A 25,873-nucleotide genomic window follows, 5' to 3' on the forward strand; every position below is an offset into this window, starting at 1 on the left:
TACTCGGGAGGCTGAGGCAGGAGAATGGCGTGAACCCGGGAGGCGGAGCTTGCAGTGAGCCGAGATCGCGCCACTGCACTCCAGCCTGGGCGACAGAGCGAGACTCCGTCTCAAAAAAAAAAAAAAAAAAAAAAAAAAGAATCACTGGAACCCAGAAGGCAGAGGTGGCAGTGAGCCGAGATCATTCCACTGCACTCCAGCCTGGGCAATAGAGCAAGACTCTGTCTCAACAACAACAAAAAAAATACGGTACACTTTTTCTCTACTACCACCATGCCCTGCATTTTAAATTTTTGATATCACAGTTTACATCTTTTTATATTGTGTGTCCCTGAAAAATTATTGTGGCTATTAATTTTAATAATACCTTTGTCTTTCAACCTTCGTACTAAAGATATATGTGATTTGCACACCACCATTCAGTATTAGAGTATTCTGAATTTGACTGTGTGCTTACTTTGACCGTTAAGTTTTATATGTTTTATGTTGCTAATTAGTATATTTTACTTTAAGCTTGAATATTCCCTTTAGTATTTCTTGTAAAATCAGCCTGGTGATGGTGAACTCCCTCAGCTTTTGTTTGTCTGGGAATGTCTTTATCTCTCCTTCATTTCTGAAGGATAGCTTTGCAGGGTATAGTATTTGAGCTTGACAGGTTTTTTTCCTCCAGCATTTTAAATATAATATATCATCCCACTCGCTCCTGGCATGTAAGGTATCTGCCAAGAAATCTGCTACTAACCTTATTGGAACTTTATTATATGAGATTTTTTTATTTTCTCTTGCTGCTTTCAGGATCCTCTCTTTGTCCTTAATTTTTGACAGTTTGGTTATCAAATGTCCTGGTGTAGTCTTGTTTAGATTGAATTTCATTGGACAATTTTGACCTTCCTGTACCTGGATATTTATATTTGTCTCCCAATTTGGAAATTTTTCTGCTAATATTACTTTAAATAACTTTTCTACCCCTTTGTCTTTCTCTTCTCCTTCATGAACTCCCATAACTTGGTATTTGATCTTTTGATGCTGTCCCATAAACCCTGTAAGCTTTCTTTTTTGTTGTTGTTGAGTTTTGTTTGTTTGCTTGCTTGGGGCTTGCTTGTTTTTGAGACAGGGCCTCAGTTCTGTCACCCAGGCTGGAGTGCAGTGGCACAATCATGGCTCACTGCAGCCTTGACCTCCCAGGCTCAAGTGACACTCCCACCTCAGCCCCCCAAGCAGCTGGAGCTGGGACTACAGATGCATGCCACCATGCCCAGCTAATTTTTTTTGTAGAGGGCAGGGGTCTCACTTTGTTGCCCAGGCTAGTCTCAAACTCCTGGGCTCAAGTGATACTCCCACCTCAGCCTCCCAAAATGCTGGGATTACAGGTATGAGCCACTACACCCAGCAATCTTATAAGTTTTCTTTATTCCTTCTCATTCTCTTTTTCTTCTCTGACTGTATATTTTCAAATAACCTATCTTTAAGTTCACAAATGCTTTCTTCTGCTCAATTTCTTATCTATTCCATTTTTCATTTCATTGTATTTTTTAGCTCCAGTTTGATTGATATTTGATTTCTGTTTGATATGTTCTATAATTTCAATCTCTCATTAAATTTATCATTTTGGTCATTTTATTGTTTGCCTGATTTGATTGAATTGTTTCTCTGTATTTTCTTGAAGTTCACTGAGTTTCCTTAAAACAATTATTTTGAATTGTCTGTCAGGCAGTTCATATATCTCCATTCCTTTGGTATCAGCTACTAAGAGATCACTGTATTCTTTGGTGTTCTCCTTGTATTTTTTTTTCTTATTGCCTTACATTAATGTGTGTGCATTTGAAGAAATAAGGACATTCAGTCTTTGAAGACTAGTTTTTTCTGGGGAAGCCCTTCATCAGTCATCCGGAGGTTCGGGAGAGGCCATTTGGCATGATCCAAGGTCATACTTGCTGCTAGAGTCCTCAGGCAGGCTGGCCTGGTTCCTGGGTCAGGAGGTGGGTGGGCCTGGTGCTTGAGTCCACAGGGTTGGGCCTGAAGGCTGGATCCACTGGGGTGAATCTGTTGATTGGGTCTGCAGGAATGGTGTTGGAGCCAGGGTTCATGAAGGCAGGCCTGGACCTTGTATCAATGAAGGCTAGCCTCATGCCTGGGTATGCAGGAGCTAACCTGGCTCTGGGATGGGCCGTGAGCCTGAATCTACAGGGTCTGGCCAAGTTCTGGGAGGGGGATGGCACCTGGGACTATTGAGATGGGTCTGGAGCCTGAGTACCTCATGGCTGTCCTGGAGCTTATGTCTGCAGGGGTGTTCTTGGAGCCTCAGCCTATGGGATCCAGCCTAGAACTGAGTTCTACTGGGGTGGGCCTGGACCCTGGATCTGCTGTATCAGGCCTGGACTCTGGGTTCACTGGACCTTGGGTGCACATGGACTGGCCTGGAGCCTACAGTCAACCTGGTACTGGGGCTAGTGTGGAGTTTGGTTCACAAGGGCTGGTCTGGAGCCTCAGATCATGGGCACTGACCTGGTGCCTAGAGTCACTGGAGCTGTCCTGGAGCCTAGAGCCAAGAAGCCTGGTCCAGCTCTGGAGTCTACTGAGACTCTTGGACCTCCAGTCAAATGGAGGGTGGTGCTATGGAGACTGGCCTGGCACTGTGCAGGCCTGAGCCTGTGTCTGTGGGTATCTTCCTGGTGTTTAAGGCCAGGGATGCTGATCTGGCACTGGAATGGGTGGGAAGCCTGAGGCCACGGGGGTTGGCTTAGTACTGAGTGGTCCTGGATCTTGTATTTGTAGAGCCTGGCCTGGAGGCTGAGTCTGCACATGCTGGTCTGAGGAGTAGGGCTGTGGGAATCAACCTGGTGCTGAGGTAGACTTGAAGCCTGAAGCTATGAGGGCCAGCCCAGTGCTGGAGAAGGTCCAGAGCTTAGGGCCTTGGGGTCTGCCTGGCCCTGGGATGGGCTTGGAACATGATTCTGTTGGGGCTAGCCTGAAGCTAGGACTGCTGGGGCCTGTCTGCCACTGGGGCCGCTAGGGTTGAGCTGGCACTAGAGCAGACCCGGAGATCAAGTCTGCTAGGCAGACCTGGAGCCTGGGGCTGCTGAGGTCAGCCTATTTGTAATTTCTTTCTTCTGACAATTAGAAACCTTACTCAAATTATCTTCCAGTTATTTACTTATTTGTTTAAACTTGTATATATGGAAAGTAGTTTTAGAATTGTTTATCCATATCTCCGTGAGAAACCATTTACCAGACACCTGCTCTCTAAACAACTGAGTGAAAGTGCTACTGAAAATTCCCCACATTAAAAATGGGACAGAAATAAAATTCTGTTCTGTGAAGCCCATGAAATTAGCTTATCAGTTCTAAGCTTATCAGATGGGACAGCAAAAGTTGGAAGGTAGTCTACAATGTAGGAGAGGAACAATACTGGGGATTTGTAATAAGGGTACTCATGGGTGGTGGGATGAGCTGAAAAAAGGCAAGGCCACTACTGGTAAATAAGTTTATTTGTCAAGTGTTTGCTGTTGTCCAGCTCTCAGTAAAAATAGACTGGTGTTCCTAAAAGTAGCCACAGGGTACTACTATAAGACCTCTTAAACATTTCCCAGCCCACACAGGTGGCAGCCTGGTGGGAAGCTACGGTTTTAGTAATCTTCACTGGTTTCCTGTAAAACAAAAAGGTTAGATTTTTAGAGGCTAGAGAACTCTGAGAAACAAGCATTCATTCCCCCTGCTTAATAGTATCCATGTTCACCAGACAATGGGACAAGAATACTTTAACATAACAACAGGAGTTGTCCACTTCTGAGTAGGTGAGGTATTGGTCTACTGAACAAAAAAAGGTGGAGACTTTGGGCCTGGCTGAGCCAAATGGCCCATGGGAAAGTCTGACTATGGAAGCAGTGGTTAGAAATCTGGACAAATTTAGGAAAAATAGCAAACTATGGTGTAATACAAAGAAGACAACACAGACAGGTATTGATTATATAATGAAAGAAACAATGGGGTCTAAGCTGGTGTCTTGATTTACTCGCCAGTGAATTGCTTTCCAAGTTAAAGGGACATCGTCTTCTGTTATTTTTGTACCTAGAATTTGGGGTACCTCAGTCTTCTGTTTAGGAATAACAGCCTCCGAGAAGGGAATGAGAATCAGTGAAGATATACACCCAAGCAAACAGCTCCCAACTCACGACATTTATCCAGCAGATGTTTCCACAATAGGTCCAGCAGCATGTGTAATTTTTGTCTTTACATCTAAAGGCTTTAGAACACTTATTAGTACATTCTTTGACATTTGGCTTTCCCCAGCATTCTTCAAGTAACAATTCCTTCCCTGAAATTGAGATGAGATGGTCAAAGGTTGATAGTATGTTTCAGCCAAGAGCGGAAAGAAAGGCCTTTCATACGTTTAACAGTTCCTCCTGGAATCTGGGCCCCAAATTCCAACCAAGATATCTATTTGCCTTTTAAGGGAATTGCCTTCATGAGCCTCCTCAAATTCCTGTCATTATACATTCACTGACCCTATTGCCTCTTCACTGACTTCTTTTCCTTCTCGACCTCTGCAGGCTTTACCAGTGTTGCAGGCCTCTGGGTCCTCTCTGAGCATCCCAACGATAAAACTCAGTCAACCCGGAGCATTCATGTAACCTCCTATAAAATCTGCATTTACATAACAGGAGATCTCAGGGCCCGGCATATCTTGTAGCCTCATTGCAATGCCTATTTCACAGAGTGGGAAGCTAGGCCAGGTCAAGTAAGAAACAGATTCTCTCCCTTTTTCTTTCCCTACTTGCTGACTCTGTGTTTAATAACTCAGCCTCTCTTCAAATTCTTATCTCTCTCACTCAGTTTTCTTAGCCCCTCTATTCACCCCATTTTCTCATCATATGACCCCCAAGGTTGCCCCACTAAGAAGTGATCTCAAGCCTCTTTCCTAACTTTTCACATTCTGAAAGCCTTGCCACTGAAACTAAGGGTATGTATTAAGAAATGCCCATTTGGTACTCATATGACAAAGTATATGCAGCTAGGGCACAGGGATACCAGTATAGAGCTACAGGATTAGCTCTATACTGACATCTGACCCTCAAAGACAGCCTAACATTGGAAAATATTTTTATGTTTATAGCTTATGGTATATATACACACACATATGTGTTTGTATATATATATATATATAGAGAGAGAGAGAGAGAGATAGACAGATATTGCTATTTTAAAGGTTAAAAGAGGAAGCATTGAAGGACCTCAGCTTAGGGATTTCTTGAATCTCTGTGCATACAAAATTGTCATTCTCTGATGGGTGATACTACGAAGGTGGGTCCTGAGTCAGATACAGCGGACAATGAAACCCCCTCCCTTGTTCAGAAACAAGCTCATCCCCCTCCTGTGGCCCCTAATCCAGCCTCACCACCTACTGTCATATCTTTTCTTCCTCATTTCTCCCAGCACAGACAGTAGCACCATACAGAAGAATGTCATGAGCATGGGTATCCAGAGCTTCATGAGGCTGACCATATGTGTCTGAATATATGTTGTCGGAAGGATTATTTTTCTTCCCCGTTGCTGCTAGAGATCAAGACATATAAATAGGGAAAGAGAGGTGTGAAGCAAGAGAAAGTGCTTGTCGAATTTCTTCATTCTTTATCTTCTCACTATTCCCCCTAGGCCTCTGCCTACCCAACAACTGGCACACCTAAGCTGAGCGTTGGCTTTGCCAAAAGGAATCCCTCCATCTCACACCTCATGTTTTCCTTTTGCTGGAAAAAAAATGTAACGTGTTGCCTTATTTTGATTAAAACATAATTCAAATTCAGCTTAAAAAAAATTTTTTTTAATCTTTTATTTTAGGTTTGGGGTACATGTGAAGGTTTGTTACACAGGAAAACTTGTATCATGAGAGTTTGTTGTACAGATTATTTCATCACCCAGGTATTAAGCCCAGTACCCAACAGTCATCTTTTCTGCTCCTCTCCCTCCTTCCACCCTTCACCCTCAAGTAGACCCCAGTGTTGGTTATTCCTTCTTTGTATTCATGAGTTCTCATCATTTAGCTCCCACTTATAAGTGAGAACATGCAGTATTTGATTTGAACAAAATTCTTTTTGAAAATGTATTCAACATTTATTGAACACCTACTATGTGCCCGGCACTATTATACACCATATATAGAGAGGGTCCTTAACTTATGATGGTTTGACATACAACTTTTCAACTTTATGATGGTGCAAAAGGCAATACACATCCAGTATAAATCGTACTTTAAGTACCCATCAACCATTCTGGAGGGTTTTTTTTTTGTTTTGTTTGTTTGTTTGTTTTTGCTGTTGCATAATATTCCATTCTGTGAATATGTCACACAATATTTATTCATTTTCATGAAAATGAACATTTAGGGGCTGAATAGGAACAGCTCCAGTCTACAGCTCCTAGCGTGAGCGACACAGAAGACGGGTGATTTCTGCATTTCCAGCTGAGTTACCGGGTTCATCTCACTGGGGAGTGTCAGAAAGTGGGTGCAGGACAGTGGATGCAGCACACTGAGCATGAGCCAAAGCAGGGCAAGGCATTGCCTCACCCGGGAAGTGCAAGGGGTCAGGGAATTCCCTTTCCTAGTCAAAGAAAGGGGTGACAGACGGCACCTGGAAAATCGGGTCACTCCGACCCTAATACTGCACTTTTCCAACGGTCTTAGCAAACGGCACACCAGGAGATTATATCCCGTGCCTGGCTCAGAGGGTCCTATGACCACGGAGCCTCACACGTTGCTAGTACAGCAGTCTGAGATAAAACTGCAAGGCAGCAGTGAGGCTGGGGGAGGGGAACCCGCCATTGCCGAGGTTTGAGTAGGTAAACAAAGCAGCCAGGAACATGAACTGGGTGGAGCCTACTGCAGCTCAAGGAGGCCTGCCTGCCTCTGTAGACTCCACCTCTGGGGGAGGGCATTGCCAAACAAAAGGCAGCAGAATCCTCTGCAGACTTAAATGTCCCTGTATGAGAGCTTTGAAGAGAGTAGTGGTTCTCCCAGCACGCAGCTGGAGATCTGAGAACAGACAGACTGCCTTCTCAAGTGGGTCCCTGACCCCCGAGTAGCCTAACTGGGAGGCACCCCCCAGTAGGGCAGACTGACACCTCACACAGCTGGGTACTCCTCTGAGACAAAACTTCCAGAGGAACAATCAGGCAGCAACATTTGCTGTTCACCAATATCCGCTGTTGTGCAGCCTCCACTGCTGATACCCAGGCAAACAGGGTCTGGAGTGGACCTCGAGCAAACTCCAACAGACCTGCAGCTGAGGGTCCTGACTGTTAGAAGGAAAACAAACAAACAGAAAGGACATCCACACCAAAACCCCAACTGTACGTCACCATCATCAAAGACCAAAGGTAGATAAAACCACAAAGATGGGGGAAAAACAGAGCAGAAAAACTGGAAACTCTAAAAATCAGAGTGCCTCTCCTCCTCCAAAGGAAGACAGCTCCTCACCAGCAATGGAACAAAGCTGGACGGAGAATGACTTTGATGAGTTGAGAGAAGGCTTCAGACGATCAAACTACTCTGAGCTAAAGGAGGAAGTTCGAACCCATGGCAAAGAATTTAAAAACCTTGAAAAAAAATTAGACAAATGGCCAACTAGAATAACCAATGCAGAGAAGTCCTTAAAGGAATTCTGATGGAGCTGAAAACCAAGGCATGAGAACTATGTGACAAATGTACAAGCCTCAGTAGCCGATTCGATCAACTGGAAGAAAGGGTATCAGTGATGGAAGATGAAATGAATGAAATGAAGTGAGAAGAGAAGTTTAGAGAAAAAAGAATAAAAACAAATGAACAAAGCCTCCAAGAAATATGGGACTATGTAAAAAGACCAAATCTTCATCTGATTTGTGTACCTGAAAGTGACAGGGAGAATGGAACCAAGTTGGAAAACACTCTGCAGGATATTATCCAGGAGAACTTCCCCAATCTAGCAAGGCAGGCCAACATTCAAATTCAGGAAATAGAATGCCACAAAGATACTCCTCGAGAAGAGTAACTCCAAGACACATAATTGTCAGATTCACCAAAGTTGAAATGAACGAAAAAATGTTAAGGGCAGCCAGAGAGAAAGGTCGGGTTACCCACAAAGGGAAGACCATCAGACTAACAGCGGATCTCTCGGCAGAAACTCTACAAGCCAGAAGAGAGTGGGAACCAATATTCAACATCCTTAAAGAAAAGAATTTTCAACCCAGAATTTCATCTCCAGCCAAACTAAGCTTCATAAGTGAAAGAGAAATAAAATACTTTACAGACAAGCAAATGCTGAGAGATTTTGTCACCACCAGGCCTGCCCTAAAAGAGCTCCTGAAGGAAGCACTAAACATGGAAAGGAACAACCGGTACCAGCCACTGCAAAAAAATGCCAAATTGTAAAGACCATCAAGGCTAGGAAGAAACTGCATCAACTAACGAGCAAAATAACCAGCTAACATCATAATGACAGGATCAAATTCACACATAACCATATTAACCTTAAATGTAAATGGGCTAAATGCTCCAATTAAAAGACACAGACTGGCAAATTGGATAAAGAGTCAAGACCCATCCGTGTGTTGTATTCAGGAAACCCATCTCACATGCAGAGACACAAATAGGCTCAAAATAAAGGGATGGAGGAAGATCCACCAAGCAAATGGAAAACAAAAAAAGTCAGGGGTTGCAATCCTAGTCTCTGTTAAAACAGACTTTAAACCAACAAAGCTCAAAAGAGACAAAGAAGGCCATTACATAATGGTAAACGGATCAATTCAACAAGAAGAGCTAATTATCCTAAATATATATGCACCCAAAACAGGAGCACCCAGATTCATAAACCAAGTCCTTAGAGACCTACAAAGAGACTTAGACTCCCACACAATAATAATGGGAGACTTTCACACCCCACTGTCAACATTAGACAGACCAACGAGACAGAAAGTTAACAAGGATATCCAGGAATTGAACTCAGCTCTGCACCAAGAGGACCTAATAGACATCTACAGAACTCTCCACCCCAAATCGACAGAATATACATTCTTCTCAGCACCACACTGCACTTATTCCAAAATTGACCACATAGTTGGAAGTAAAGCACTCCTCAGCAAATGTAAAAGAACAGAAATTATAACAAACTGTCTATCAGACCACAGTGCAATCAAACTAGAACTCAGGATTAAGAAACTCACTCAAAACCTCTCAAATACATGGAAACTGAACAACCTGCTCCTGAATGACTACTGGGTACATAATAAAATGAAGGCAGAAATAAAGATGTTCTTTGAAACCAATGAGAACAAAGACACAACATACCAGAATCTCTGGGACACATTCAAAGCAGTGTGTAGAGGGAAATTTATGACACTAAATGCCCACGAGAGACAGCAGGAAAGATCTAAAACTGACATCCTAACATCACAATTAAAAGAACTAGAGAAGCAAGAGCAAACAAATTCAAAAGCTAGCAGAAGGCAAGAAATAACTAAGATCAGAAAGGAACTGAAGGAAATAGAGACATAAAAAACCCTTCAAAAAATCAATGAATCCAGGAGCTGGTTTTTTGAAAAGATCAACAAAATTGATAGACCGCTAGCAAGACTAATAAAGAAGCAAAGAGAGAAGAATCAAATAGATGCAATAAAAAATGATAAAGGGGATATCACCACCGATCCCACAGAAATACAAACTACCATCAGAGAATACTAGAAACACCTCTACGCAAGTAAACTAGAAAATCTAGAAGAAATGCATAAATTCCTTGACACCTACACCCTCCCAAGACTAAACCAGGAAGAAGTTGAATTGCTGAATAGACCAATAACGGGCTCTAAAATAGAGGCAATAATTAATAGCTTACCAACCAAAAAAAGTCCAGGACCAGATGGATTCACAGCCAAATTCTACCAGAGGTACAAGGAGAAGCTGGTACCATTCCTTCTGAAAGCATTCCAATCAATAGAAAAACAGGGAATCCTCCCTAACCCATTTTATGAGGCCAGCATCATCCTGATACCAAAGCCGGGCAGAGACACTACAATAAAAGATAATTTTAGACCAATATCCCTGATGAACATTGGTGCAAAAATCCTCAATAAAATACTGGCAAACTGAATCCAGCAGCACATCAAAAAGGTTATCCACCATGATTAAGTGGGCTTCATCCCTGGGATGCAAGGCTGGTTCAACATATGCAAATCAATAAACATAATCCAGCATATAAACACAACCAACGACAAAAACCACATGATTATCTCAATGGAGGCAGAAAAGGCCTTTGACAAAATTCAACAACCCTTCATGCTAGAAACTCTCAATAAATTAGGTATTGATGGGATGTATCTCAAAATAATAAGAGCTATCTATGACAAATGCACAGCCAATATCATACTGAAGGGGCAAAAACTGGAAGCATTCCCTTTGAAAACTGGCACAAGACAGGAATGCCCTCTCTCACCACTCCTATTCAACATAGTGTTGGAAGTTCTGGACAGGGCAATCAGGCAGGAAAAGGAAATAAATGGTATTCAGTTAGGAAAAGAGGAAGTCAAATTGTCCCTGTTTGCAGATGACATGATTGTATATCTAGAAAACCCCATTGTCTCAGCCCAAAATCTCCTTAAGCTGATAAGCAACTTCAGCAAAGTTTCAGGATACAAAATCAATGTTCAAAAATCACAAGCATTCTTATACACCAATAACAGACAAACAGAGAGCCAAATCATGAGTGAACTCCCATTCACAATAGCTTCAAAAAGAATAAAATACTGAGGAATCCAACTTACAATGGACATGAAGGACCTCTTCAAGGAGAACTACAAACCACTGCTCAATGAAATAAAAGAGGATACAAACAAATGGAAGAACATTCCATGCTCATGGCTAGGAAGAATCAATATCGTGAAAATGGCCATACTGCCCAAGGTAAATTATAGATTCAATGCCATCCACATCAAGCTACCAATGACTTTCTTCACAGAATTGGGAAAAACTACTTTAAAGTTCATATGGAACCAAAAAAGAGCCCACATCGCCAAGTCAATCCTAAACCAAAAGAACAAAGCTGGAGGCATCAGGCTACCTGACTTCAAACTATACTACAAGCCTACAGTAACCAAAACAGCATAGTACTGGTAAAAAAAAACAGAGATATAGACCAATGGAACAGAACAGAGGGCTCAGAAATAACACCACACATCTACAACCATCTGATCTTTGACAAACCTGAGAAAAACAAGCAATGGGGAAAGGATTCCCTATTTAATAAATGGTGCTGGGAAAACTGGCTAGCCATATGCAGAAAGCTGAAACTGGATCCTTTCCTTACACCTTATACAAAAATTAATTCAAGATGGATTAAAGACTTAAATGCTAGACGTAAAACCATAAAAACCCTGGAAGAAAACCTAGGCAATATCATTCAGGACATAGGCATGGGCAAGGACTTCATGACTAAAACACCAGAAGCAATGGCAACAAAAGCCAAAATAGACAAGTGGGATCTAATTAATCTAAAGAGCTTCTGCACAGCAAAGGAAACTACCATCAGAGTGAACAGGCAACCTACAGAATGGGAGAAAATTTTTGCAATCTACCCATCTGACAAAGGGCTAATATCCAGAATCTACGAAGAACTCAAACAAATTTACAAGAAAAAACCAAACCCATCAAAGAGTGGGCAAAGGATATGAACAGACACTTCTCAAAAGAAGACATTTATGCAGCCAAAAGACACATGAAAAGATGCTCATCACCACTGGCCATCAGAGAAATGCAAGTCAAAACCCCAATGGGATACCATCTCACACCAGTTAGAATGGAGATCATTAAAAAGTCCAGAAACAACAGGTGCTGGAGAGGATGTGGAGAAATAGGAACACTTTTACACTGTTGGTGGGACTGTAAACTAGTTCAACCATTGTGGAAGTCAGTGTGGAGATTCCTCAAGGATCTAGAACTAGAAATACCATTTGACCCAGCCATCCCATTACTGGGTATATACCCAAAGGATTATAAATCATGCTGCTATAAAGACACATGCACACGTATGTTTATTGAGGCACTATTCACAATAGCAAGGACTTGGAACCAAGCCAAATGTCCAACAATGATAGACTGAATTAAGAAAATGTGGCACATATACACCATGGAATACTATGCAGCCATGAATACGGATGAGTTCATGTCCTTTGTAGGGACATGGATGAAGCTGGAAACCATCATTCTCAGCAAACTATCGCAAGGACAAAAAACCAAACACTGCATGTTCTCACTCATAGGTGGGAATTGAACCATGAGAACACATGGACACAGGAAGGGGAACATCACACACCAGGGCCTGTTGTGGGGTGGGGGGAGGGGGGAGGGATAGCATTTGGAGACATACCTAATGTTAAATGACGAGTTACTGGGTGCAGCACACCAATATGGCACATGTATACATGTGTAACTAACCTGCACGTTGTGCACATGTACCCTAAAACTTAAAGTATAATAAAAAGAAAATGAACATTTAGGTTGTCTGCAGTGGTTTCACTGTTGAAACCATAAAACTAAAGCAGCCATGAACAAGTACACTATTCTTCTGCACATGAATGAGAATTGTTCCCCCTTCCATCCATGCTTAATTTTTCTCTTTAATGTTTTTTATTTTCAGTACAGTATTAAATACATTACATGAGCTATTCAACACTTTATTATAAAATAAGCTTTGTGTTAGATAATTTCGCCCAACAGTAAGCTAATGTTAAGTGTTCTGAGCACATTTAAAGTGTTAGCTTACAAAATTCTTAAAACATAAAAAAGCACATAGAAGAAAGTGAAAATATTTCTAGCAATTCCACTATATCGATGTATAATATTCTATCTTTCATATGTGCATAGATATAAATATAGATTTTTTATAAAACAAAATTATATAAGCTTGCTGTTATATAATGACTTTTTGATAACTATTAAGATATAACTGACATATAAAAAACTATAGGACATATTTAATGTATACAACTACAATGAGTTTGAAGACAAGTATACACCCATGTAATCATCATCACAATCTAGGCCATAAACATATCCATCACCTCCAATAGTTTCCACTGGCCTTTTTACTTATTATTTGGTGTGTGTGTGTGCAATAAAAATAAGACCTATCATCTTAACAAATTTTTAAGTTTGCAATACAGTATTGCTAACTAAGGGCACTATGCTATACAACAAGTCTCTGAGATGTATCCATCTGGTATAACTGAAATTTTGTGCCCTTTGACTAATATCTTCAATCTCTCTGCTTGTTATTGGTCTGTTCAGGGTATCTAATTCTTCCTGATTTAAGTTAGGAGGGTTGTATTTTTCCAGGAATTTATCCATCTCTTCTAGGTTTTCTAGTGTATGTGTGTAAAGGTGTTCATAGTAGTGTTACATGATCGTTTGTATATCTGTGGTGTCAGTTGTAATATCTCCCGTTTCATTTCTTAATGAGCTTATTTGGATTTTCTCTCTTATTTTCTCGGTTAATCTTGCTAATGGTATATCAATTTTATTTATCTTTTCAAAGAACCAGCTTTTTGTTTCATTTATCCTTTGTATTTTTTTGTTTCAATTTCATTTAATTCTGCTCTGATCTTGGTTATTTTCTTTTTATCACACTTTAAGTTCTGGAGTACATGTGCAGAATGTGCAGGTTTGTTATATAGGTATACATGTGCCATGGTGATTTGCTGTACCCATCAACCCGTCATCTACATTAGGTATTTCTCCTAATGCTATCCCTCCCCCACATCCCCCGCTGACAGGCCCAGGTGTGTGATGCCCACCCCCCCGTCCATGTGTTCTCATTGTTGAACTTCCACTTATGAGAACATGCAGTGTTTGGTTTTCTGTCCTTGTATTAGTTTGCTGAGAATGATGGTTTCCAGCTTCATCCATGTCCCTACAAAGGACATGAACTCATCCCTTTTTATGACTGCATAGTATTCCATGGTGTATATGTGCCACATTTTCTTAATCCAGTCTATCATTGATGGACATTTGGGTTGGTTCCAAGTCTTTGCTATTGTAAATAGTGCTGCAGTAAACATACATGTGCATGTGTCTTTATAGCAGCATGATTTATATTCCTTTGGGTGTATACCCAGTAATGGGATTGCTGGGTCAAATGATATTTCTAGTTCTAGATCCTTGAGGAATCACCACACTGTCTTCCACAATGGTTGAACTAGTTTACAGTCCCACCAACAGTGTAAAAGTGTTCCTATTTCTCCACATCCTCTCCAGCACCTATTTTTTCCTGACTTTTTAATGATCTCCATTCTAACTGGTGTGAGATGGTATCCCACTGTGGTTTTGATTTGCATTTCTCTGATGGCCAGTGATGGTGAGCATTTTTTCATGTGTTTTTTGGCTGCATAAATGCCTTCTTTTGAGAAGTGTCTGTTCATGTCCTTCACCCACTTTTTTATGTGGTTGTTTGTTTTTTTCTTGTACATTTGTTTCAGTTCTTTATAGATTCTGGATATTAGCCCTTTGTCAGATGAGTAGGTTGCAAAAATTTTCTCCCATTTTGTAGGTTGCCTGTTCACTCTGATGGTAGTTTCTTTTGCTGTGCAGAAGCTCTTTAGTTTAATTAGATCCCATTTGTCAATTTTGGCTTTTGTTGCCATTGCTTTTGGTGTTTTAGACATGAAGTCCTTGCCCATGCCTATGTCCTGAATGGCAATGCCTAGGTTTTCTTCTAGGGTTTTTATGGTTTGAGGTATAACGTTTAAGTCTTTAATCCATCTTGAATTAATTTTTGTATACGGTGTAAGGAAGGGATCCAGTTTCAGCTTTCTACATATGGCTAGCCAGTTTTCCCAGCACCATTTATTAAATAGGGAATCCTTTCCCCATTGCTTGTTTTTCTCAGGTTTGTCAAAGATCAGATAGTTGTAGATATGCGGCGTTATTACTGAGGGCTCTGTTCTGTTCCATTGATCTATATCTCTGTTTTGGTACCAGTACCATGCTGTTTTGGTTACTGTAGGCTTGTAGTATAGTTTGAAGTCAGGTAGTGTGATGCCTCCAGCTTTGTTCTTTTGGCTTAGGATTGTCTTGGTGATGCGGGCTCTTTTTTGGTTCCATATGAACTTTAAAGTAGTTTTTCCCAATTCTGTGAAGAAAGTCATTGGTAGCTTGATGTGGATGGCATTGAATCTATAAATTACCTTGGACAGTATGGCCATTTTCATGATATTGATTCTTCCTAGCCATGAGCATGGAAGGTTCTTCCATTTGTTTGTATCCTCTTTTATTTCATTGAGCAGTGATTTGTGGTTCTCCTTGAAGAGGTCCTTCACGTCCTTTGTAAGTTGGATACCTAGGTATTTTATTCTCTTTGAAGCAATTGTGAATGGGAGTTCACTCATGATTTGGCTCTCTGTTTGTCTGTTATTGGTGTATAAGAATGCTTATGATTTTTGAACATTGATTTTGCATCCTGAAACTTTGCTGAAGTTGCTTATCAGCTTAAGGAGATTTTGGGCTGAGACAATGGGGTTTTCTAGATATGCAATCATATCATCTGCAAACAGGGACAATTTGACTTCATCTTTTCCTAATTGAATACACTTTATTTCCTTTTCCTGCCTAATTGCCCAGGCCAGAACTTCCAACACTATGTTGAATAGGAGTGGTGAGAGAGGGCATCCCTGTCTTGTGCCAGTTTTCAAAGGGAATGCTTCCAGTTTTTGCCCATTCAGTATGATATTGGCTGTGGGTTTGTCATAGATAGCTCTTATTATTTTGAGATACATCCCATCAATAGCTAATTTATTAAAAGTTTTTAGCATGAAGCGTTGTTGAATTTTTGTCAAAGGCCTTTTCTGCATCTATTGAGATAATCATGTGGTTTTTGTCTTTGGTTCTGTTTATGTAATGGATTACATTTATTGATTTGTGAATGTTGAACCAGCCTTGCATCCCAGGGATGAAGCCGACTTGATCATGGTGGATAAGCTTTTTGATGTGCTGCTGGATTCGGTTTGCCAGTGTTTTATTGAGGATTTTTGCAGCAATGTTCATCAGGGATATTGGTATAAAATTATCTTTTATTGTAGTGTCTCTGCCAGGCTTTGGTATCAGGATGATGCTGGCCTCATAAAATGAGTTAGGGAGGATTCCCTGTTTTTCTATTGATTGGAATAATTTCAGAAGGAATGGTACCAGCTCCTCTTTGTACCTCTGGTAGAATTCGGCTGTGAATCTCTCTGGTCCTGGACTTTTTTTGGTTGGTAGGCTATTAATTATTGTCTCAATTTCAAAGCCTGTTATTAGTATATTCAGAGATTCAACTTCTTCCTGGTTTAGACTTGGGAGGGTGTATGTGTCCAGGAATTTATCCATTTCTTCTACATTTTCTAGTTTATTTGCATAGAGGTGTTTCTAGTATTCTCTGATGGTAGTTTGTATTTCTGTGGGATTGGTGGTGATATCCCCCCTTTATCATTTTTTATTGCATCTATTTGATTCTTCTCTCTTTTTTTCTTTATTTGTCGCAATGCTAGTGGTCTATCAATTTTGTTAATCTTTTCAAAAAACCAGCTCCTGGATTTATTGATTTCTTGAAGTGTTTTTTTGTGTCTCTAACTCTTTCAGTTCTTCTCTGATATTAGTTATTTCTTGCCTTCTGCTAGCTTTTGAATTTGTTTGCTCTTGCTTCTCTAGTTACTTTAATTGTGATGTTAGGGTGTTGATTTTAGACCTTTCCTGCTTTCTCTTGTGGGCATTTAGTGCTATAAATTTCCCTCTATGCACTGCTTAAAATGTGTCCCAGAGATTCTGGTACGCTGTGTCTTTGTTCTGATTGGTTTCAAAGAACATCTTTATTTCTGCCTTCATTTTGTTATTTACCTAGTAGTCATTCAGGAGCAGGTTGTTCAGTTTCCATGTAGTTGAGCGGTTTTGAGTGAGTTTCTTAATCTTGAATTCTAATTTGATTGCACTGTGGTCTGAGAGACAGTTTGTTGTGATTTCTGTTCTTTTACATTTGCTGAGGAGTGCTTTACTTCCAATTATGTGGTCAATTTTAGAATAAGTGCGATGTGGTGCTGAGAAGAATGTATATTGTTGATTTGGGTGGAGAGTTTTGTAGATGTCTATTAGGTCTGCTTGGTGCAGAGCTGAGTTCAAGTCCTGGATATCCTTGTTAACCCTCTGTCTCGTTGACCTGTCTAATATTGACAGTGGGGTGTGAAAGTCTCCCATTATTATTGTGTGGGAGTCTAAGTCTCTTTGCAGGTCTCTAAGGACTTGCTTTATGAATCTGGGTGCTCCCGTATTGGGTGCATATATATTTAAGATAGTTAGCTCCTCTTGTTGAATTGATCCCTTTACCATTATGTAATGGCCTTGTCTCTTTTGATCTTTGTTGGTTTAAAGTCTGTTTTATCAGAGACTAGAATTGTGACCCCTGCTTTTTTTTGCTTTCCATTTGCTTAGTAGATCGTCCTCCATCCCTTTATTTTGAGCCTATGTGTGTCTGTGCACATGAGATGGGTCTCCTGATTATAGCACACTGATGGGTCTTAACTCTTTATCCAATTTGCCAGTCTGCATCTTTTAATTGGGGCATTTAGCCCATTTACATTTAAGGTTAATATTGTGTGTGAATTTGATCCTGTCATTATGATGTTAGCTGGTTATTTTGCCCATTAATTGATGCAGTTTCTTCATAGCATTCATGGTCTGTACAATTTGGCATGTTTTTGCAGTGGCTGGTACAGATTGTTTCCTTCTACGTTTAGAGCTTCCTTCAGGGCCCTTGTAAGACAGGCCTGGTGGTGACAAAATCTCTCAGCATTTCTTGTCTGTAAAGGATTTTATTTCTCCTTCACTTATGAAGCTTAGTTTGGCTGGATATGAGATTCTGGATTGAAAATTCTTTTCTTTAAGAATGTTGATTATTGGCTCCCACTCTCTTCTGGCTTGCAGGGTTTCTGCCTAGAGATCTGCTGTTAGTCTGATGGGCTTCCCTTTGTGGGTAACCCGACCCTTCTCTCTGGGTGCCCTTAACATTTTTTCCTTCATTTCAACTTTAGTGAATCTAACAATTTGTGTCTTGGGGTTGCTCTTCTCGAGGAGTGTCTTTGTGATGTTCTCGTATTTCCTGAATTTGAATGTTGGCCTGCCTTGCTAGGTTGCAGAAATTCTCCTGGATAACATCCTAAAGAGTGTTTTCCAACTTGGTTCCATTCTTCTCATCACTTTCAGGTACACGAATCAAATGTAGATTTGGTTTTTTCACATAGTCCCATATTTCTTGGAGGCTTTGTTCATTTCTTTTTACTCTTTTTTCTCTAACTTTGTCTTCTCGCTTTATTTCATTAATTTGATCTTCAATCACTGATACCCTTTCTTCCACTTGATCCATTGGCTACTGAAGCTTGTGCATGCATCACGAAGTTCTCGTGCCATGGTTTTCAGCACCATCAGGTCATTTAAGGTCTTCTCTACACTGTTTATTCTGGTTAGCCATTCATCTAACTTTTTCTCATGGTTTTTAGCTTCCTTGCAATGGGTTCAAACATCCTCCTTTAGCTCGGAGAAGTTTGTTATTATAGACCTTCTGAAGCCTACTTCTGTCAACTCATCAAAGTCATTCTCTGTCCAGCTTTGTTCCATTGCTGCCGAGGAGCTGCGATCATTTGGAGGAGAAGAGGCGCTCTGGTTTTTAGAATTTTAAGCTTTTCTGCTCTGGTTTCTCCCCATCTTTGTGGTTTTATCTACCTTTGGTCTTTGATGTTGGTGACCTACAGATGGGGTTTTGGTGTAGATGTCCTTTTTGTTGACGTTGATGCTATTCCTTTCTGTTTGTTAGTTTTCCTTCTAATAGTCAGGTCCCTCAGCTGCAGGTCTGTTGGAGTTTGCTGGAGGTCCATTCTAGACCCTGTTTGCCTGGGTGTCACCAGCAGAGGCTGCAGAATAGCAAATATTGCTGCCTGATCCTTCCTCTGGAAGCTTCATCCCAGAGGGGCACTTGGCCATATGAAGTGTCTGTCGGCCCCTACTGGGAAGTGACTCCCAGTTAGGCTACACAGGGGTCAGGGACCCACTTGAGGAGGCAGTCTGTCTGTTCTCAGAGCTCAAACACCATGCTGGGAGAACCACTGCTCTCTTCAGAGCTGTCAGACAGGGACGTTTAGGTCTGCAGGAGTTGTCTGTTGCCTTTTGTTTAGATATGCCCTGCCCACAGTGGTGGTGACTATAGAGGCCTAGGCCTTGCTGAGCTGCGATGGGCTCTGCCTAATTTGAGCTTCTCAGCCACTTTGTTTACCTACTGAAGCCTCAGCAATGATGGACACCCCTCCCCCTGCCAGGCTGCCACCTCGCATTTCGATCTCAGACTGCTGCACTAGCAGTGAGCAAGGCTCCGTGGGTGTGGGACCCGCCAGGCCCGAGAAAGAATCTCTTTGTCTGCCAGTTGCTAAGACCTTGGGAAAAGCACAGTATTTGGGTGGGAGTGTCCTGATTTTCCAGGTACCATCTGTTATGGCTTCCCTTGGCTAGTAAAGGGAAATCTCCCAACCCCTTGCCCTTCCCAGGTGAGGCGACACCCCACCCTGCTTCCGCTCACCCTCCATGGGTTGCACCCACTGTCCAACCAGTCCCAGTGAGATGAACCAGGTACCACAGTTGGAAATGCAGAAATCACCCAATCTTCTGCATTGATCACGCTGGGAGCTGTAGACCAGAGCTGTTCCTATTTGGCCATCTTGGAGCCGCCTCCTCCATGAGTATTTCTTATCAACCTGAGCCTTATCTTACATGATCATACTACAGTTATCAACTTTGTTAAATTTAACCTTGATCAAACATACTTTTATCTATTCTATCATGAGTATTAAATTTTATCACTTCACCCAATAATGTTCTTTTTCTTTTATGAAATTCAAATTTTGGAAGAATACAGCCAACCTTTTCTTTGAACTGAATAGTCCTTAGTTGGGGTTTATCTGAGATTTTCTTAAGATTAGATATAAGTTATGTATTCTCGATGGGAATAGCATGTAGATGATGCTGTGTCCTTCTCAGGATATCATATGTGGAGGCACACAATGTCTATCCATGTTATCTTTCTCTGTCTCAGTTTCTCCATTTGAACAACATAAACAATAATTTATTCCATAGAGGGATAGTGTTGGCATGATGCAGGGGCATGATTTGGGCAGGGAACCCATCCAAGCAAGACAAAGGTGAAAGGTTTTACAGGCTCACACTTCCAGCCCCAGGACCCTGACCCCCACCTACCTTTGAAGATGTTGGAGTTGGAGGTGCTGAACCCTATTTGGCTGGTGGCTCTTCTTCCTTGCCTCTAGGAACCATGGAGCCCCTACACAGTGAGTAGGTGGTGAGCAAAACCAATCAATTATGCAGATCTTAGTCATGCTTCTGGTTGTGGCAGATCTGTAAGTTCTGTCCCAAACCATAAGTTGGGTACATATAGAACATTGTCCCTGAATTCCTATTCAAGGAGTACTTTCTTCTTTTTGCTGCAGGCAATATAGATACAGACAGAACACTGTGGACCTGCAGAATCCTCTGCTCCCCTAACACACACACAAGTCTGGCTGATTGTGGACACTCAGACACAAGTCTGGGTGATTGTGGAGTGGAAGGAGGATCTACATATCTATTTTTTTTTCTAACATTGTGTGAGGACCTTCATAAAGTCTCATCCATCTTTATATTAACTTCTCCATTGCTAGCATCAGCCTAACACCACCTTATCAGCAATCTCTTGTGACTTTTGTGAGGAAAAGAGAGATCTCTTCCAAGAGGGCTTCGAAAATATCACATAACATGTAGATTTTAAATATATAGACTTAAACTATACTCAAATCCTACCTCCCACTTACTCTAGGAAAGTCACTAATCATCTCTGTGCCTCAGTTTCCTCATTTTTAAAGTGAGAATAGCAGTACTTTCTTCATAGGATCTTTGGGAGGATTCCATGAGTTATTTTGTGTTAAACACTGAGACCCAATGTCTGGCATATAAGCAGTGCTATGTATGGTTTGCTAAATAAACCAATAAAACACTTATTGAAGTGTTCAGAATCACCCAGTTGGACACCAAATTCACTATGAGTCAAATATTTAACATGTATTAACCAATACTCTCAGTGACCCAGTGAGTTTAGTGCTAAATATTTATATTTTGCCAATGCAGAAACTGAAGCATCGAGGAGCTAAGCAACTTGCCCAAGGCCACACAGCCAATAAGTGGTAGAAACAAGATTTGAAAGGAAGTGAATTCAGAGCCAGGTATGCCAGATGGTGAAGCCCACAGCTTTTCCTGGGCCTCAGAGCCACGATACATCTTGGGCTTATTCCCATCACCAAGAGCGCTCTCTCTAGATACCCTTACAGTGCTAGCAGAGGGGCATAATGGGAAGGGAAATTTCAGGAGCTGAGCTGACTGTGAGAGCTCTGAGTAAGTCTTGACTGTGTCTAGGAATATTCCCAGAGTTGTTTGGTTGGGATGAGAAAGTGGGAAAGTGGGAGAGAAGCAAAGCCTGTGGATTGTCCTAACATTTTCTTCTCTAGTTCTATTTCCTTGCCTCTTCCCACTTTACAACATACTCTTGGCCTTGTCCTCTTCCTGGGACCCCTCATCAATTTATATCATTTACTTCTCTCCGTAGGAAAAAAAAAGAAAAAGATTTCTTTTCAGGATGTCATTTTTTGCTCTTGTACTAATAAAAGAGCAACTCATGCTTAGTGCATAAATTTTGTAAAAATATGAAAATGACAATTAAATTTAAAAATAATTGTTAATCTTGTCAACCTATGCTAACATTTGTGCATATATTCTAGTAGACTTTTTCTTATGTACATATATGTTTTTATATAGTGGATAATCCTGTGACTATTTTTAAGTTTAACATTTACGATAAATATTTTCCTGTACTCCTAAATATTTTCAAAAATTTCATAGATTGGTAGATTACTCTGCCAATTAATCACCAGTTGTTGACAAGCTTGGTGGTTTCAGTTTTTCCCTATTGTAGAAATTCACTATTAGTTACATAATGATAACTAAATCCTTGAGTATTTATTTATTTATTCCTTGGGAAAGCCAATAAAAGTAGAAATACACATAATTCAATCTGTGCATAAATATTACCAATTCTCTCTTCATAATGTTTAGGCTATACTTGTACCAACAAAGAAGTGGTCTAAAAATGTCAGACCATTTCCTTCATCTTGACCCTGACATAGACATTCAGAGGATTCAGATGGTAGGTCAGAGGAGCCAGCAGGCTATTGACTATTCACAGTTGTCTAGTGCCACAATCACAGGCCTTACACTCATCCGATGTAAACTTAAAACCCATCTTTACAGAGGCAGATACTAAAAAATAAAAATTAACATTAAAAAACCATCCTTATCATTTGCTAACTCCATGACCTTGGGTAACTCATTTCACTTCTGGAAAACTCCATTTAATCACATGGAAAAATTATAGTACAGGCATACCTCAAAGATATTACAGATTCAGTTCCAGGCCACCCTAATAAAGTGAGTCAAACAAATATTTTGGTTTCTCAGTGCATATAAAAGATATGTTTACACTATACTGTAATCTACTAAGTATGTGACAGCATTATGTATAAAAACAGTGTACATATCTTAATCCAAAAATAGTGTATTGATAGACATCAATACCAAGAGCTCTCAAAACCACACACTTACATGTGCTTGTTAGTACATGCTCCTGTTCCTGAATGACTTTTTGGTAAACAACAAAATTAAGACAGAAATCAAGAAGTTTTTTGAAACTAATAAGAACAAAGATACAACATACCAAAATCTCTGGGACACAATTAAACCAGTGTTGAGAGGAAAGTTTATAGCACTAAATGCCCACATCAAAAAGTTAGAAATATCTCCAATTAACCTAACATCACACCTAGAGGAACTTGAAAAACAAGAGCAAACCAACCCCAAAGCTAGTAGAAGAAAAGAAATAACCAAAATTAGAGCTGAACTGAACAAAATAGAGATAAGGGAAATCATAAGAAAGATCCATGAAACCAAAAGTTGGTTCTTTGCAGAATAAATAAGACTGGTAGACCACTAGTTAGACTAATAAAGAAAGAGAAAATCCAGATAAACACAATCAAAAATAACAAAGGGGATATTACCACTGACCCCATAAAAATACAAACAAAAATCAGAGACTATTACAAACACCACTATGCACACAAACTAGAAAACCTACACAAAATTGATAACCTCTTGGAATCATACAAACTCCCAAGATTAAACCAGGATGAAATTGAACAGACCAATAACAAGTACCAAAATTTAATCAGTAATTTAAAAAAAACTTACCAACCAGAAAAGGCCCTGGACCAGATGGATTCACAGCCAAATTCTACCAGACATATAAAGAAGAGCTGGTGCCAATCCTGCTGAAATTATTCCAAAAACTTGAGGAGGAGGGACTCCTCCCTAATTCATTCTATGAAGTCAGCATCATTCTGACATCAAAACCTGGCAGAGAGACAACAGAAAAAGAAAACTTCAGACCAATATCACTGATGAACATAGATGCAAAAATCCTAAACAAAATACTAGCAAACCAAATCCAGCAGTACATCAAAAAGCTAATCCACCACATTGTTTCCTGTTGGGAGCTCCCTGCAATACCCGCCCCCACTCCCCCCTGCCCCACAAAAAAATGAATTCACCACAATCAAGTAGGCTTTATCCCTGGGAAGCAAGGTTGATTCAACATATGCAAATCAATACATGTGATTCATCACATAAACCAGACTTTAAAAAAAGATCATCTTAATAGATGCAGAAGAGGCTTTTGATAAAATTTAACATCTTTTCATGTTAAAAACCCTCAAAAAACCAGACATCAAAGGTACATACCACATAATAGTAACAGTCATCTCTGACAATCCCACAGCCAACATCATAATGAATTGACAAAAGCTGGAAGCGTTCCTCTTGAGAAGCAGAACAAGACAAGGATGCCCACTCTTGCCACTCCTACTCAATATACTATTGAAGTCCTAGCCAGAGCAATCATGCATGAGAAAGAAATAAAAGTCATCTAAATAGGAAGAAAGGAAGTCAAACTATGTTTGACAGACAATATTCACAGACAATATAAGCCTAGAAAACCCTGTAGTCTCTGCCCAAAAGCTTCTAGATCTGATAAACCACTTCAGCAAAGGTTCAAGATACAAAATCAATGTACAAGAATCAGCATTTCTAGCAGCATTTCACTCGTATGAAATGCATAGAAATATGTCCAAGCTGAGAGTCAAATCAAGAATGCAATCCCACTCACAATAGCCGCAATAAGAATAAAATACCTAGGAATACAGCTAACCAGGGAGGTGAAAGATCTTTACAATGAGAATTATAAAACACTGTATCAGAGACAACACAAACAAACAGAAAAACATTCTATGCTCATGGATACGAAGGGTCAATATTGTTAAAATAGTCATACTGCCCAAAACAATTTACGGATTCAATGTTATTCCTATATACAAACTACCAACATTTTTCACAGAATCAGAAAAAGCCATTTGAAAATGCATTTGGAAGCAAAAAGGGCCTGGATAGCCAAAACAATTCTAAGCAAAAAGACCAAAGCTGGAGGCATTATACTTCCAGACTTCAAACTATACGACAAGCCTACAGTAACCAAAACAGCATGGTACTGGTACAAAATCAGAATCATTAACAAATGAAACAGAATAGAGAACCCAGAAATAAAGCTACACACCTACAACCGTCTGATCTTCAACAAAGCTGACAAAAACAATCAATGGGAAAAGGACTTCCTATTCAATAAATGCTACTGGCATAACTGGCTAATCATATGCAGAAGAATGAAACTGGACCCCCACTTTTTACCATATACAAAAATCAATACAAGATGGATTAAAGACATAAATGTAAAATCTAAAGCTATAAAGACCCTAGAAGAAAATCTAGAAAATACCATTCTGGACATTGGCCCAGGCAAAGACTTCATGATAAAAACTCTACAAGCAATTGCAACCAAAACAAAAATTGACAAGTGGGACCTAATTAAACTAAAGAGCTTCTACACTGGAAAAGAAACTATCAACAGAGTAAAAGACAACCTACAGAATGGGAACAAATATTTGCAAACTATGCATCCAACAAAGATCTAATATCCAGAATCTATAAAGAACTTAAATCAACAAGCAAAAAACAAAAAAAAAATTTTAATGGGTAAAGGACATGAACAGACCCTTCTCAAAAGAAGACATAATGTGGCCAAAAAGCATATGATAAAAATGCTCAGTATCACTAATCATTAGGGAAATGTAATTCAAAACCACAATGAGATACTATCTCACACCAGTCAGAATGGCTAGTGAGGAGAAAAGGGAATGCTTGTACAGAGCTGGTGGTGTAAATTATTTCAGTCACTGTGAAAAGCAGTCTGGAGATTTCTCAGAGAACTTAAAATAGAACTACCATTTGACCCAGCAATTCCATTACTAAGTATATATCCAAGAGAATAGAAGTTGTTCTACCATAAAGACATATGCCTGCGTATGTTCATCACAGCACTGTTCACAATAGCAAAGACATGGAATCAACCTAGGGTGCCCATCAATGGTGGACTGGATAAAGAACATGTGGTATGTATACACCATGGAATACTACATAACTATTTTTAAAAATGAGATCATGGCCTTTGCAGCAACATGGATGGAGCTGGAGGCCATTATCCTAAGCAAATTAAGCAGGAACAGAAAACCAAATACCACACATTCTCACATAAGTGTGAGCTAACCATTGAGTACACATGGGCACAAAGAAGGGAACACTAGA

At 40.2% G+C, this 25,873-nt stretch overlaps 1 protein-coding gene across 6 annotated transcripts; it reads right to left on the reverse strand.

Moving 5' to 3' along the window:
* Positions 1–3,470: 3,470 nt before the first annotated feature.
* Positions 3,471–23,485, reverse strand: WFDC11 (WAP four-disulfide core domain 11). Of its 6 annotated transcripts, none has more exons than XM_016937335.3 (5): positions 23,372–23,485; positions 20,282–20,363; positions 5,403–5,550; positions 4,069–4,315; positions 3,471–3,647 (listed from the first exon to the last, which is right to left on the reverse strand). In XM_016937335.3, the coding sequence occupies exons 3-4, from the start codon at positions 5,500–5,502 to the stop codon at positions 4,098–4,100; spliced, it is 318 nt and encodes a 105-aa protein (XP_016792824.1). In that variant the 5' UTR covers positions 5,503–5,550; positions 20,282–20,363; positions 23,372–23,485; the 3' UTR covers positions 3,471–3,647; positions 4,069–4,097. The 6 variants fall into 6 exon arrangements, with proteins under 6 accessions (XP_016792824.1, XP_016792826.1, XP_016792821.1 ...); XM_016937337.4 differs by having other exon boundaries at positions 4,176–4,315; positions 5,403–5,553; positions 23,372–23,484; XM_016937332.3 differs by having other exon boundaries at positions 5,403–5,553; positions 23,372–23,484.
* Between the last annotated feature and the right edge of the window lie 2,388 nt (positions 23,486–25,873).

Source organism: Pan troglodytes, chromosome 21, assembly GCF_028858775.2.
Source record: "Pan troglodytes isolate AG18354 chromosome 21, NHGRI_mPanTro3-v2.0_pri, whole genome shotgun sequence".
NCBI classification, from domain to species: domain Eukaryota; kingdom Metazoa; phylum Chordata; class Mammalia; order Primates; family Hominidae; genus Pan; species Pan troglodytes.